Source organism: Chiroxiphia lanceolata, chromosome 25 (assembly GCF_009829145.1).
Source record: "Chiroxiphia lanceolata isolate bChiLan1 chromosome 25, bChiLan1.pri, whole genome shotgun sequence".
NCBI lineage: Eukaryota > Metazoa > Chordata > Aves > Passeriformes > Pipridae > Chiroxiphia > Chiroxiphia lanceolata.
Window position 1 is genome coordinate 1778192 of NC_045661.1, and position 14100 is coordinate 1792291.

Here is a 14100-nt window from a genome sequence, read left to right on the forward strand (position 1 = left end):
AAGCAAATCCTCTGGGATGAGGATCCAAAAGCACCACGTGAGGCTCTGGAAAGCCCCCATCAGAGGGATGTCCCCTGCTCTGTCACAGCCACCACTCCAAAGGGATCTGAGCCCAAAATCTCCATGTCCCTCTAAAGCAGAGGCCACTCCCACCCTGCTTGGAGAGGAGAGATCCCAGTGGGATTCACCTGGAGCTCGGCCATCCCAAAGGAACAATGCACTGCTGCTCTTCATCACAAAACCCACAGTTCCTGGCTTTGATGGGGTCATTCCCAGTTTTCTGGGCCACAGAACCTTGACCAAGGATCATCCCCATCCTCACCAACCCACCCACGGGCTGCCCACGTTGGGATTGCCAACCCCTTCCACAAAAATCCCCACATTTCTCTTCCTGACGCCCTTTAACTTAAAATGAGGAATTCTGGGGAGCTGCATTTTCCACACCCCATGTCCCTGGAGGTGCCCTGCCCACCCAGCTCCCCTCTGGGCTGTGGGATTCCCAAATATCACCATGACCCTCAAGATTTTAGGAAATGAAAAGGTACCTCTTTATTTACAAACACCAACCTGACACCGTGTTCTACCACCAAGCCAGCACCTGACAAATACTGTACAAAACTCCAGAGACCAGAAAATAAAATTATAGAGCTGAGAGGGGAAAAAAAATAAACCCAGGACATTTACACTGTACAGAGAAGCTTTACCAGCCGTGGAAAGCTCAGTCTGGGGGCAAATCAAATGCTTCAAACCACGAGCTGTGCATTTTTAAAGCTTGGGGAGGGGGGTCAGGCAACCAAACACTGGTGGATTTGACACATCAGAGTCATCCCACAAGCAGAAAAGAACAAGGAAAACTAATATTGTACTTGCTGGTAACAAATTCCATGAAATGAAGCAGAATGTACCAAAGCTGGAAATGAAAATGACAGTTTTTAAAAAGCTTCTGAATCAAAATGTCTCCCCCTCTTCCCCAGGCAGCCACTGCACATTTCTGGCTGCAAATGAATAAATCTCTTTGTGACTCCCTGGTTTTAATGTCTGCAGGACACTCTGATACTTTAAATAATCATGATAATCCCAATAATTACACTGGGGAAAAACTGAAAGTGTTGCATAGGAGCTATAAAAGTCTGTGAAACGAGGGTCCTTAGGAATGAAAACTTCCTTTTTACCAGGATGTTGGTGGAGTACAAGAGGTTCAGGCTGTGGGTGTTGACAGAGAAAGTGCCTCTTCCCATCCCTACAAGGAAAATATTCCAAGTGTCCTTAAGGAATAAAAGGTTAGAGCATGGCTGGAATGAGCTGTCAGCATCCACCTTTCTTCCATTTTTAACCCAGAAGTGGGGAAAAAAAAAAAGAAACCCCCTTTGAAAAAGCCCCGTTTCAGCTGAGAGAAATCCTGGTTCTGTTTTTAACCCTCTCCCAGTCCCCAGCAGTGAAGGAGGAACCCAGTTATTTCTGGAAGGGCACCTCCCAGGGAAGGGAATAAAAACACCTGCAAGGACAGACAGAACCTGCCAACACAGCTTTTGGTATCACAGGCTGGGAGGAAACACATCAACTGAATATTTCATGGAGAGCTCCTTTCACTTGCTCCTTCTCCCACCAGCAGAGTCTCAAAAATATCCACCCAGTGAAGGCTCAGCCTTTGCAGACTCCAGAGGTGTCTCCTGGCTCTTCTCATCCTTGTCCCTCCACTGGAGATGCCCCAAAGCCTGGCCCAGGAGCAGCAGCAGCAGCACTAAGGTCAGCAGGGAGCACTGAGCTCCTGGGAATGCTGGGCAGGAATAACGGGACTCCAAAGGAGAATTCCCGGCAGGGAAAGGGCAGTTTGCAGGATACACAGTCACATCAGGAGTAAAAACACACACTGGGGGTGTTCTTCAGTCCAGGAATGAAGAGAAGGATTCAGACAGAGGCTGGGGAGCTCTGGAGTGGCAGGGGGGGACAGCAGGGTTTGTCACCACCAGGACAGTCCAACGAGTCCCTGAGCCAACATCCCCCACTGATCCACGGAGAGCAGCCTCTTCCAGAGCCATTCCTGCCAAGAGTCACTCCCTGAATCCATGAGCAGTCAGTCTGCTGGCTCTGTCAGTCCCTCTGACTGAGCACTCCAGCCATTTCCACGTGAGGGTGCCAACAGAGGAAAGAGTACAGGAGGGTAAAGGAGGGTCTTCACAACAATTCTGAGATTGCACCACCTGCTAAAGAGATCAGAGACAGGGGGAAAATAAGTGACCAGCCCCACACAGGAGTTACCAGAAAGCAGAGAGCACCAAACATGGCAGCTTTTCCAGAAAAAAATAATGAAGGAGAACGAGGTTTTCTAGATAAAGCAACTCTTTTCTGAATGACCCCTGTCGTCCTCTGACACTGCTGGATGTCCCTTCCTGAGCTGGGAATTCAGAGGAGTCACCCCCTGCCAGTGGATCTGCCACCAGCAGCTCCTCAGCCCCTCCCAAGGCTGCCCTGGGCTGTTTAACTCCTGCATTTTGCAGGGGGCAGTGAAAAGGGATCAAATGGAAGCCCAGGAAACATCCCCCACGTTTTTCCAGGTTTCTTTTATCCCCTTTTCATCCCTTTTATCCCATTCCCTGTTACAGCACATCATCATCAGAACCAGTACAAGCAACAGTGAGGAGCTGAGCAGGAAGGACAAGGAGCAGGGTGGGCAGCATAGGACCAGCAGTGAGGGAAGGAAGGGGGGGAATCAATCACTTCTGGACACTCTAAAAATCCACAGCAGCAGCTGCTGAGTTCAAGGAAATGCAAAATTTGATGTATCAGTTCCACTGTGCCTTTGAAGCTGCTCGTATTTCAACCCTGAGCTCTTCATTAAAATCTAAAAATAAATGGATTCCACATTGCTGGAGCCAAACTTGTGCCTTCTGTGCTGGGCTTGGATGAGCTTTTCCCAGAAAAGAGGCAAATGAGACCAGGGGAAACACTTGAGTGTCTCTCAGACTCAGTCTGGGCCCCAACAAAGGCGACTGCAACTGCCCTGCTTTAGCACAAAACCCACAAAATAGAACCAAAAAGCAAAAAAAAGGGGGAAAAATCCCCCCCAAACCTGTCCTGATCTACAGCAGCTGTGCCTTCTGCAGTTTAAATGAGGCTGCTGTACAGCTTGGATTAGAAAATTCAGCTCCTGGGCTTTGTCTCGGGGTCCATTTATCAAACAGACCATCAGTGATGCTCCTTTCCCTCCATCCTTGTGGGATTTCTCTGTTCCCTGTCCCTCTGCCTGCCACTGATGGCACAAAGTGCCAACTGCAGCTTCAGAACCCTTCACCAGTTACATTTCTCCCCCAAATCACGTTACTCCCATTTATGCAAGAGCTGATGGAAGTTATTGAAGAGACTAAATGATTTTTTTCTCCTTTGGAAATAACACCCAACCTCCCCTGAAGCCCCTCCTAAAGCTCTTCCTACGTGAGGTATCCTTTTCCCCCCGAATCCTGACACCAGTTCCACTTCACCCAAAGCTCCAATTTTGCCTCTCCTTGACAGCAGCCAAACATTGAGTGAGCAAAGTGCCGTTTGGGGGGGGAGCTAAAAACACCTCTAAGGACTGAGGGGGCTGCACAAAGCAAGGCCACCAAGCAAGCCAGGGGTGCTGAGGTTGGTTCCTTACCTGTCAAGGGCTGTCCCAGCTCCGCCTGCACTTTACCCTTCGCTGCTCCTTCCAGAGGTAAAGCACCTCTGTCCCCTTTGTAGAGTTTCGGTTTAAATGGAGAATCTTTGTCTTTACCTTTTGATCCTTTAGGCCTGCCTGCTTGCTTCTTCTTGGATTTACCATCTCCCTTCACGCCCAGCAGCGGGTGGACTTCTGGGAGGGGGAAAAAAACCGGGATTCTGGGGTGAGTTATCCCTCAAGATGGGTCAGCGCGCAAAGAGAGGGAAAATTTGGGGGGGGGGTGGGTTCTAAAGGGGCTCCAGGAGAGCTGGAGAGGGGCTTTGGATGAGGGCATGGAGGGAAAGACAAGGGGGAATGGCTTCCCACTGAGGGCAGGGTGAGATGGGAGGTTGGGAAGGAATTTCTCCCCTGGAGGGTGGGGAGGGGCTTTGGGATTTCCCAAAGGATGCCCCATCCCTGGGAGTGGCCAAGGCCAGCCTGGACGGGGCTTGGAGCAACCTGGGACAGTGGAAGGCGTCCCTGCCCATGGCAGGGAGTGGGATGGGATGGGCTTTAAGGTCCTTTCCAACCCAAACCACTCTGGGATTCCATAATCAATGAGTCAGGCCCAGGAACTCCTGAGCCAGACCTGAGACAGGGGAACTGAACATGGGGCCAGTTGTGGAGGGATCTTCATGGTCCTTTCCCACCCAAACCATCCTGGGATTCTATGAAAACCTGCAGTTTCAGGATTCCTAACTCATCCCAAACTTGCAGAGTTCCTGGCTGTTAATAACTGTCGTAAGAAAACACTTCAAAGGAAATTTAAGGCAAGACCTGTGAAACTTCTGCTCTCCAGACCAAGCTAAACCCCCTCAAGATGCAGAACAGGCCCTAAAAGCAGGGCAGCCCCCACACACCATCGTTAGGGACTCCTTGGAGTTCAATGTTGGTGGTTTTGGGCTTCTTCTTTGGTGCCTGGGGGCCATCAGAGGAGGATTGTCTCTTCTTCTCAGAGCCCAGCCCCTCGTCGGTCAGGGAGCTCTGCACAGCATCTGGGGGGGGTCCATAGGGGTTCTCCTCTGGATCTTCCACCTCAGGAGCAATGGGTAAGTACAGCAAGGCCTTGGAGTCCTCCAGCTCCTCATCACTGGGGAGGGAAAACAGCTGCTGTCAGTTAAAAATGTCATTATTGTGTTATTACACAAGGGAATGTCAGGGGTGTGTTTTGTACCCAGGCTTTAAGCAAGATACTCTGTCACCTGCTACAGAAGGCAGCAATGGGGTCCACACTTGTCACATCCACCTCTTCATCCTCTGCAGCATCAGCACCTGAGAACCAGGGGAAAAAAACACACAAATTAAAGAGAGGAAAGAAAAGAGCAAATTACTCAGAAAGAACTGGACTGGCTGTGCTTAAATGTCTGAGCATGGAAAAGTGGGAATTGAAACAGAAAACAAATCTAAAGTACTTCCTCTGAAATTCAAGCAGAAAACAAACCTGAAGTATTTCCTCTTAACTTTAATTAAAGCACAAAACAACCCTAAAGTGTTTCCTCTTAAAACCATCAGGTTTTTATTTTATTTTCCTGTGTTCTGACACAGACCTACTGCTGTAACCCACCAGCAGCAGAGAGAGAACTTAAAAAGCTTCAAATTGTTCTCACTAAAGTGGTTCTTAAATCTGATTAAATTAAACTGATGCTTAATTCCCACGGGCCAATTTTAGAGTGAACATTTAGAAACTGCTAAACAACAATTCATTTAAATATGAGAAGTGCTGCAAAGGCTGGGGGTGAGGAGAGCTGGGTGGTGTGCTGGGAATAATCCTTATTTCCATTCCTTTCAGATTCCATGATCTCTTCCACGACTTTTGGGCACCACCAAGTGGTGGCTGTGCTGACACTGATTCCATGGGCCACCCAGGCAGGATAAGGAGTATTTTCTCCCCAGGAAGAGTTGGAGCAGTACCTGTCTGCTCTGGTTCACTCTTATCTTCATCCTCAATGTCAAACTCTGACTCCCTCTCCTCGTATTCCACGTTCTCATCCAGCTCTTTGAAGTCAGGGGCAAAGGCACTCCAGTTTTCCTAAGGCACAAAGCCAGAGTGGGTTTTACTCACCCAGAGGAAGAGCAGCTGCAGGGAGGATTCCTGCAATCCCAACCAAATACCCTGGAGGGATTTAAAGGATGTGGATGTGGCTCTTGGGGACGTGGGTCAGTGGTGGCCTTGGCAGTGCTGGACTCCAACACTGAGGTCTTTTCCAACCTAAATGATTCCATGATCCTACAATTTCGTTCTATACATTAAAATCACACCAGACAACCCAAAATCAAGGCTCCTTTAGGTCCATAGTCCCATAACAAACCAGGAACTGCACAAATTAGATCCTGCTGAAAATCTCACATTGTAACATTCCTTAAACGTTGCAATGTACATCCCAAACCAAAGCTGAATGTTCCCACTGAGCCTCCTGGATCACTCACTCAGACCTCCTGCACTTAAAGACCACACCCAGGAGGAGACCATTCCCAAGGAAAATGTCCCTGGGATGATATTTAAGGCTTAATGCAAAGCTCAGCTGAAGTTTGAGGACCCTCCTCACGCTCAACAAGGTTGCAAACATGTCAAGTGAGGCAGCTGAGCCCCAAAAACCTCTGGAAATGGGATTTAATGAAGGATTTCAACACCACAACAACTGAGACTACAAGGATGGAGAGCACTGGGGAACCAGGGATTGGTTTGGGCTGGAAGGGACCTTAAAGCTCATCCCATCCCACCCCCTGCCACGGGCAGGGACACCTTCCACTGTCCCAGGTTGCTCCAAACCCCGTCCAACCTGGCCTTGGACACTCCCAGGGATGGGGCAGCCACAGCTTCTCTGGGCACCCTGTGCCAGGGCCTGATGCCAAGGGAAGGATCCAAACACTCACCACTTGGTTCTGAGCCCATATTGACACCACCCCGCTGGAAATGGAAGCGATGATGGGTCGCACGGGATGCCACTGGGTTTATTGGGAAGAGAGGAGAGGAGAAACTTCATTAAGTCTTCATTTTAGAAGAGCTCAGTTTGCAAAACAACCAGAAACATTTAACAGCAGTTTCCTTACTGCTACATCCAGGAGCAGCTCTCCTCTGGTGCCGTGGAGGATCTTCACCAGGTTCCCAATGCTCTTCTCCCAGATGTACAGGGCGTGCTGCCGTGCTGATCCTGCCACGATGTATTCCCCATCCCCAGAGAAACAGCACTTCTTCCAGGGTGTCCTGGGAGCACAGGGAGCAGCAGAGGTTCAACCACAGCCCAGGGCAGAGGGATGGTGAAGAGGGTTTGACCTCCTGGCTGAGATCTTACGCACTCCCATCCTCAGATAATATTTAGGCTTCAAGTTGTGCCAGGCGGGTTTGAAATGAGAACACCTGTCCTTGCACAGAGTGAGAGACTGAACCACCCTTCAGGCAGAGACTGGTGGGCTCTGAGCACACAGTCACCTGCTCACAGATTCATGGAATATCCTGAGTGGGAAGGGACCCACAAAATCTCAAAACCCCACCCCGTCCCTGAGAGTGTTGTCCAGGCGCAACTCAAGCTCTGGCAGGTTTGGGGCCGTGACCACTGCCCTGGGGAGCCTGTTCAGTGCCCAACCACCCAGAGGGGCTGAGGAGTCATCCCAGAGCCTCCCACCTGTTCACCAGATCCTGCAGTTTCTGCATGGGCTCGGGCTCCCCGTCCCTGCCACACGTCAGGATCTCCCGGCCGTCGTACACCCGGATGATCCGGTCGGCCGTGTTGATCAGGAAGCAGCTGGAGAGGGAGGAGGGCACAGGGCATTAAAAGACTAAGGGAACACAAAGAATTCTGGGGGGGGGTTCTGAAGACCTCATGTGCTCTGCCAACCCCACCTAGAGCATTCCAGCCCTGCAGGACAGTGCAGTGACTCACCTGCCCTTCCGAGCGAACTCGATGGATTTGATCGCTGTGGTGTTGCTGGTCCCAGTGGTCACTCTGAAGGAAGCAACAAGATCCTGAGTGTCTGTTTTTAAGACCAAGATCTGAAGATCAAGCAGACAGAGAGCAATCAGTGTCTTCATTGGAGCTCACTTCCCTCCTGGTGCCTTTCCCATCAGTCCCTGACGCTGCCAACAGAACCCTCAGCAACCCACAGCTGGGTCCTGCGGGTTCTGCCACTGCAGAACCTCCTGGGACAGTTCTGGGACAAAACACTGCTTTATTTACACTGGAAAAGGATCCAACAGCAGCACAAAGGCCTAACTCAGAGAGGATCTCGGAATAACTGAGGCTGGAAAATCCCTCAAGGATCTCTGAGTCCAATCTCTGCCCAATCCTCACCTTGTCCCCCGGCCCAGAGCACTGAGGGCCACATCCAAACCTTCCTTGGACACCTCCAGGGATGGGGACTCCACCACCTCCCTGGGCTGCCCCTTCCAAGGCCTGACCACCCTTTCCAGCAAGAAATCCCTCCTGGTGTCCCACCTGACCCTCCCCTGGCACAGCTTGAGGCCGTTCCCTCTCCTCCTGTCCCTTGTTCCCTGGGAGCAGAGCCCGACCCCCCCCCGGCTCCCCCCTCCTGTCAGGGAGTTTATAGCCTAGAGATCTTCAAAGATAACTGTGGTGCTTCTTTCAGATCACATCAATAATTCCAGAGACATTCAGGGAGCTTTGCTTGGACATTAAAACAAAGAAAACAACCCAGAAACATTCAGCATCCTGACGAAGCCAGGAAGGATTGGAAGCTCCCTGTTGGAGCCTCCCCTTGCCCTTGGCATTCCCAGTGTAAATGTGTTCCCTGCTGGAGCCTCACCTTGCCCTTGGCATTCCCAGTGTAAATGTGTTCCCTGCTGGAGCCTCACCTTGCCCTTGGCATTCCCAGTGTAAATGTATTCCCCTCTCCTGTCAAAGGAGGCCACCACGTTGAGATCAGAGTCATCATCCACGGGCAGGACCACGTGTTTGGAGTCTGACAGTGTGAGCATCACTGGGGCTGACTTCATGGGGCACACCAGCACCCTGTTCCTGCAAAGCAGAGCAGGAAGAGTTGGTAGTTCCTCCTCTGGAAAGGGATTTCCACATTTAGAAGTAAAAAAGAAAATCCCAATCTATACCAAGAAATACAAAGTATCCCTGCATTTTTATTACAGAATATCCCTCTATTTTTATTACAGAATATCCCTGCATTTTTATTACAGAATATCCCTGCATTTTTATTACAGAATATCCCTGCATTTTTATTATCTTGTCTTTGTTACTTCAACAGGCAAAATGACATTAAGCTTGTGCCTACTTTCATTTCCTTTCTTTCTCTGCAAGTTCCTCCAAGTCTGTGCCGTGACTTCTAAACTCAGTGAGACATTTCTACACATTGCCAAGAATCATTCCCATTCATACTTCCATAATGAACACACTGATACTTCCATAATAAATACAGTTGATACTTCCATAGTAAACAGAACTGATATTTCCATAACAACCAGAGCTGATATTTTCATAACAAACAGAGCTGATATTCCACAACAAACAGAGCCACAAACAACCCCAGGCAGTTCCTAATCCCAAACCAACACACCAAAATCGTGGATTTGCACAGAATTTAAGCAATTCTGGATTCCAGCCCTTGTCCCAGAGCACTTACTGGTCCCGGGGGTGGTACTGGACCTTGAGGATGGGCGAGGGGAAGCGGAACCTCTGGTCACAGTCCCCTGACAGCACATCCCACTGGGACACGATGTTGTCGGTGGAGGCACTGACCAGTTTGTGCCCATCCCGGCTCCAGCTGCAGCAGGGAGAGAGGCAGGGCCAGTTAAAGTCACTCCTCAGAGCTTAAAACACACCCACAGTTTAAATGTAGCAGCTTCACGGGTAAACCTGGGAGCCGAGAAAAGAACCTGGCGGGTAAATATAAATATAAATGCAATTCCGAATGCTCCCAAAAGGGAAATGTCCTGAAGCGCCCCAGGGAGTCCCACAGGGGTTGGGATTGCAGCCCCCAGCACACCCAGGGGGTCAGGGGGCTCCAGAGCAGCTGGTGCTCAGCAAACACAGGCAAAATCTAACAAAAATCAGGGAATCACACAATGGTTTGGGTGGGAAGGGACTTGAAAGATCATCTTAAAGTCCCACCCCCTGCCATGGGCAGGGACACCTTCCACTAGCCCAGGTTGCCCCAACCTGGCCTTGGGCACTTCCAGGGATGGGGCAGCCACAGCTTCTCTGGGAAATCCATTCCAGCCCCCAACCACCCTCCAGGGAAAAATTCCTTCCCAATATCCCATCTAACCCTGCCCTCTGTCAACCATTCCCCCTTGCCCTGTCCCCCCACCCCTTGTCCCAGCCCCTCTCCAGCTCTCCTGGAGCCCCTTTAGGCCCTGGAAAAGCCCAATTTTAACGTTGTTTGCATCCCACACTGCACATGTCGACACAGACAACCCACTTGGGAACATCACACTTTTCCTCTGCAAGAAATCCCTCCCCTCTCAGGACATCCTGGAGCCTTCCCTGACTCAGCCTGACCTCCCCACCCCAGCTCTCCTCCCTCCCCTGGAGCAGCAGGCAAGGCTGGAATTCCCGGGAAGGTGGGATTTCCGACCAGAGGGAGCACAGGGGGTGGATGTGGGAGGGGATTCCCTGATTCCCTGACCAGAGGGAGCACAGGGGGTAGATGTGGGAGGGGATTCCCTGACCAGAGGGAGCACAGGGGTGGATGTGGATGTGGGAGGGGATTCCCTGACCAGAGGGAGCACAAGGGGTGGATGTGGGAGGGGATTCCCTGATTCCCTGACCAGAGGGAGCACAGGGGATGGATGTGGGAGGGGATTCCCTGATTCCCTGACCAGAGGGAGCACAGGGGGTGGATGTTTGAGGGGATTCCCTGACCAGAGGGAGCACAGGGGGTGGATGTTTGAGGGGATTCCCTGACCAGAGGGAGCACACGGGGTGGATGTGGGCGCTGATGATCTTGGCGATGCCCCTGGTGAGGAAGTCCCAGATGACGATCCTGCCGTCGTTGCAGCCCACGGCGAGCAGGGTGCCCCAGCGGTTGAAGGTGCAGGTCAGGGCCATGCTGATGCAGTCCAGGGTCCCGTCCGCCTCCTGCGGGGGGGCAGAGCAGGGCCGGGGGCGGGTCAGGCCGCTCCACCGCCCCCACGGGCCGCTCGCAGCGAGCGCCGGGCCGGGGGCGGCCCCGGGGGCGGGGGGGTCGCGTTACCTCGGGGTAGTTCTGGCCGAAGGACTCTGGGGGGAAGCGAAAACGCAGCCGGTGAGGGAGGGAGGGAGGGAGGGAGCGAGGGAGGCGGTTCTGCAGCCCCCGGCACGCCCCGCTCAGCGCCGGCGGCTCCGAACCCGCCCGCGGGTGGAGCCGCTCCCCAGACCCAGCCCCGGAGCCCCCCGAGCTCAGCCCGTTCCCGCCGACCCCCAGCCCCGCTCCCAGCTCCCGGTGCCGCCGAGCCCCGGCTCCAAACCCTCCTGCGGACGGAACAGGGACCGCCCGGTCCCACCCCCCGGTCCTGCCCAGCCCCGCTGCTCCCGCACCCCCGGCCCCGCTCCCGGCCCTGTCAGCTCCAGTCCTGACCCGGTCCCGCAGATCCCCAGCCCGTATCCGGCCTCTCCCCGGTCCTATTATCCCCCGGTCCAACCCCGCTGCTCCCGGTCCCGCCGACTCCCATTCCCAGCCCCATTCCCATTCCCACCCCCAGCCCCAGTCCTGCCGCTCCCGATCGCATTCCCGCCCCTTTTCCCGTTCCCGTCCCCGGTCCCACTCCCAGCCCCATTCCCGCCCCCGTTCCCGTCCCCATTCCCATTCTCATTCCCGTTCCCGGCCCGTCCCCGTCCCCACCGAGCAGTTCCAGGTTCATGTCGCCGCCGTCCCGCTCCCTCCGCTCCCGTCGCCGAAGGACCCCTCCGGGGGCCTGTCCCGCTCCGCTCCTCCCGCCTGACCAGGGCCCGCTGCCCTCCCCGGCCCCGCCGCGCTGCCGGTGCCGCCCGGTCCAGCTCCCCGCTCCCAGCCCGGCGGCCCCGCGCGCTCCCGGCCCGGCCCCGCTCGCTCCGGGCGCGGCGGCGGCTCCGGGAATGGCGCCGGGATCAGGCAGCGCCGCGGGCAGCCCGGAGCGCCGCCAGGAGGGGCCGGGCGGGCGCCGCGCCCGCGCACGAAGGTTCCGGGGCGGGCGGGAGGAACCGCGGCAGCGCCGGAGCGGCTTTAACGGGGGACAAGGAATGTAAAATAAAATACTATAAAATAAAATACTGTAAAATAAAATACTATAAAATAAAATACTATCACAATATATAAAAGAAAAATATATAAACTAAATTAAATTAAAATAAAGATATCTAAACTAAACTAAGCTAAAAATATGCAAAATAAAATAATATAAACTAAACTAAAATATATAAACTAAACTAAAACAAAATCAAATAAAAATATATAAAACAAATTAAACAAAAATAAACTAAAATAAAAAATAAAACCAAAATAAACTAAAATAAAAATGCATGAAACAAACTAAACCGAAATAAACTAAAAAAAAAAACCAACAAAATAAACTAAAATAAAAATATATGAAACAAACTAAATCAAAATAAACTAAAATAAAAATATATGAAACAAACTAAACCAAAATAAACTAAAATAAAAATACAAACCCAAAATAAACTAAAATAAAAATACCTGAAACAAGCTAAGCCGAAATAAACTAAAATAAAAATATAAAACCAAAATAAACTAAAATAAAAATACCTGAAACAAACTAAACCGAAATAAACTAAAATAAAAAATAAAACCAAAATAAACTAAAATAAAAATACCTGAAACAAACTAAAGCAAAATAAACTAAAATAAAAATATAAAACCAAAATAAACTAAAATAAAAATATCTGAAACAAACTAAACCGAAATAAACTAAAATAAAAATATAAAATCAAAATAAACTAAAATAAAAATACCTGAAACAAACTAAACCGAAATAAACTAAAATAAAAATATAAAACCAAAATAAACTAAAATAAAAAATATAAAACAAAATAAAATAAAACAAAAATATAATAAAATAAAAATGTAAAAAGTACAATTTTAAAAATTAACGAAGATTAAATTGAAAATTAAAAAAATATAATTCTTTTTTAAAAAAACGACAAAGTAAAAATTATAAAATAAAAAGTTGAAATAGGAAAATAATAAATAAAATAAATTAAAATAAACCCCAGTTCTTTGTGTCTCTCCTTTAAGGTAAAACATCCCACACCCCAAAACCCCCCAAAATGGAAAAAAGAGATCAAGGAAGCTACAACCAACCGTGAAAAGGCATCAGGGAAGTGTCAGGAAAAGCTCTACAAGACATTTCTGGAATTGCAGATACAGAGATTTCAGTTTTATTCATACTTTTATTATTTACACAAACACCCCCAGTCCTTGCAAGGACTGAGCTCGACCCTCCCGGGTTTAAATCAGGTTGAAGAGCCCCAGGCCCAGGGTTAATACTGTTAGTGGGGGCCTGGGAGTGCCCTGGGAAACAGGGATTCTCCTTTGGAAAAGTAGTGTAGTGCTTGGCACTGCCAGCTGGAGAGGCTGGAGCTGCACAGAACCAGCCTGGAATTCCAGCACAGAGGTTGGATCCTTACAAAACCACCCTGGAATTCCAGCATAGACCATGATGCTGCACAGAACCAGCCTGGAATTCCAGCACAGAGGTTGGATCCACACAAAACCACTCTAGGAATGGAGCACAGACTGTGGATCTGGCACAGAACCAGCCTGGAATTCCAGCACAGACCATGGATCTGCACAGAACCAGCCTGGAATTCCAGCACAGAGGTTGGATCTATACAAAACCACCCTGGAATTCCAGCACAGACCATGGATCTGCACAGAACCACCCTGGAATTCCAGCAGAGAGGTTGGATCCATAGAACTCCCCTCTGGGAATCGAGTACAGACCATGGATCTGGCAGAGAACCACCCTGGAATTCCAGCACAGACATTGGATCCATTAAGAACCACCCTGGGAATGCCAGCAGAGGTTGGATCCTTACAAAACCACCCTGGAATTCCAGCATAGACCATGGATCTGGCACAGAACCAGCCTGGAATTCCAGCACAGACCATGGATCTGGCACAGACCCTCCCTGGAATTCCAGCACCCAGCTTGTCTCCACACAAAACCAACCTGGGAAAGCCAGCCCGGCCCACAAAATGCCCACAAGGTGCAGATAAGTAAAAAAAAAAAAAAACCAGAAAAAAAAAAGGGGGAAAAAAAGTCTTTTTTTTTTCTCTATAAAAAGCAAATTAATCCATTTATTGCACAGAGAAAGGAAGGGTCGACCTAAAGCAGCGCTGCAGGCTCCAGATCCCTTCCCTTTTTCCAGGCTGTCCCACAGGCAGGGGAGAAGCTGGAATTTCGCTGCGTTTGAGCCAAGAAATTCCAGCAGCAAGGTGCAGCAGTTCCACATTCCCAGGCTTTCCTGGGAAAAGGGAGG

At 50.4% G+C, this 14100-nt stretch overlaps 1 protein-coding gene across 4 annotated transcripts; it reads right to left on the bottom strand.

Moving 5' to 3' along the window:
* Nucleotides 1-524: 524 nt before the first annotated feature.
* Nucleotides 525-11568, bottom strand: RBBP5 (RB binding protein 5, histone lysine methyltransferase complex subunit). 4 transcript variants are annotated; one of them, XM_032710466.1, is made up of 14 exons: nucleotides 11465-11568; nucleotides 10838-10863; nucleotides 10550-10722; nucleotides 9266-9406; nucleotides 8487-8649; nucleotides 7558-7667; nucleotides 7300-7419; nucleotides 6728-6881; nucleotides 6551-6622; nucleotides 5588-5705; nucleotides 4879-4948; nucleotides 4537-4766; nucleotides 3752-3829; nucleotides 525-2201 (listed from the first exon to the last, which is right to left on the bottom strand). In XM_032710466.1, exons 1-14 carry the CDS (start codon nucleotides 11481-11483, stop codon nucleotides 2176-2178), a joined length of 1500 nt encoding a protein of 499 aa, XP_032566357.1. In that variant the 5' UTR covers nucleotides 11484-11568; the 3' UTR covers nucleotides 525-2175. The 4 variants fall into 4 exon arrangements, with proteins under 4 accessions (XP_032566357.1, XP_032566355.1, XP_032566354.1 ...); XM_032710464.1 differs by having other exon boundaries at nucleotides 3635-3829; XM_032710463.1 differs by having other exon boundaries at nucleotides 525-2204; nucleotides 3635-3829.
* Between the last annotated feature and the right edge of the window lie 2532 nt (nucleotides 11569-14100).

What these genes read in the sequence shown, in the direction of transcription:
- RBBP5 (XM_032710463.1), bottom strand. An exon ending in GAGTGAACCAGAGCAGACAG is followed by an intron (nt 4,949 to 5,587) that starts GTACTGCTCCAA and finishes CCTGGTTCTCAG; the next exon opens with GTGCTGATGCTGCAGAGGAT. An exon ending in GCTGGGACAGCCCTTGACAG is followed by an intron (nt 2,205 to 3,634) that starts GTAAGGAACCAA and finishes TGATCTCTTTAG; the next exon opens with CAGGTGGTGCAATCTCAGAA.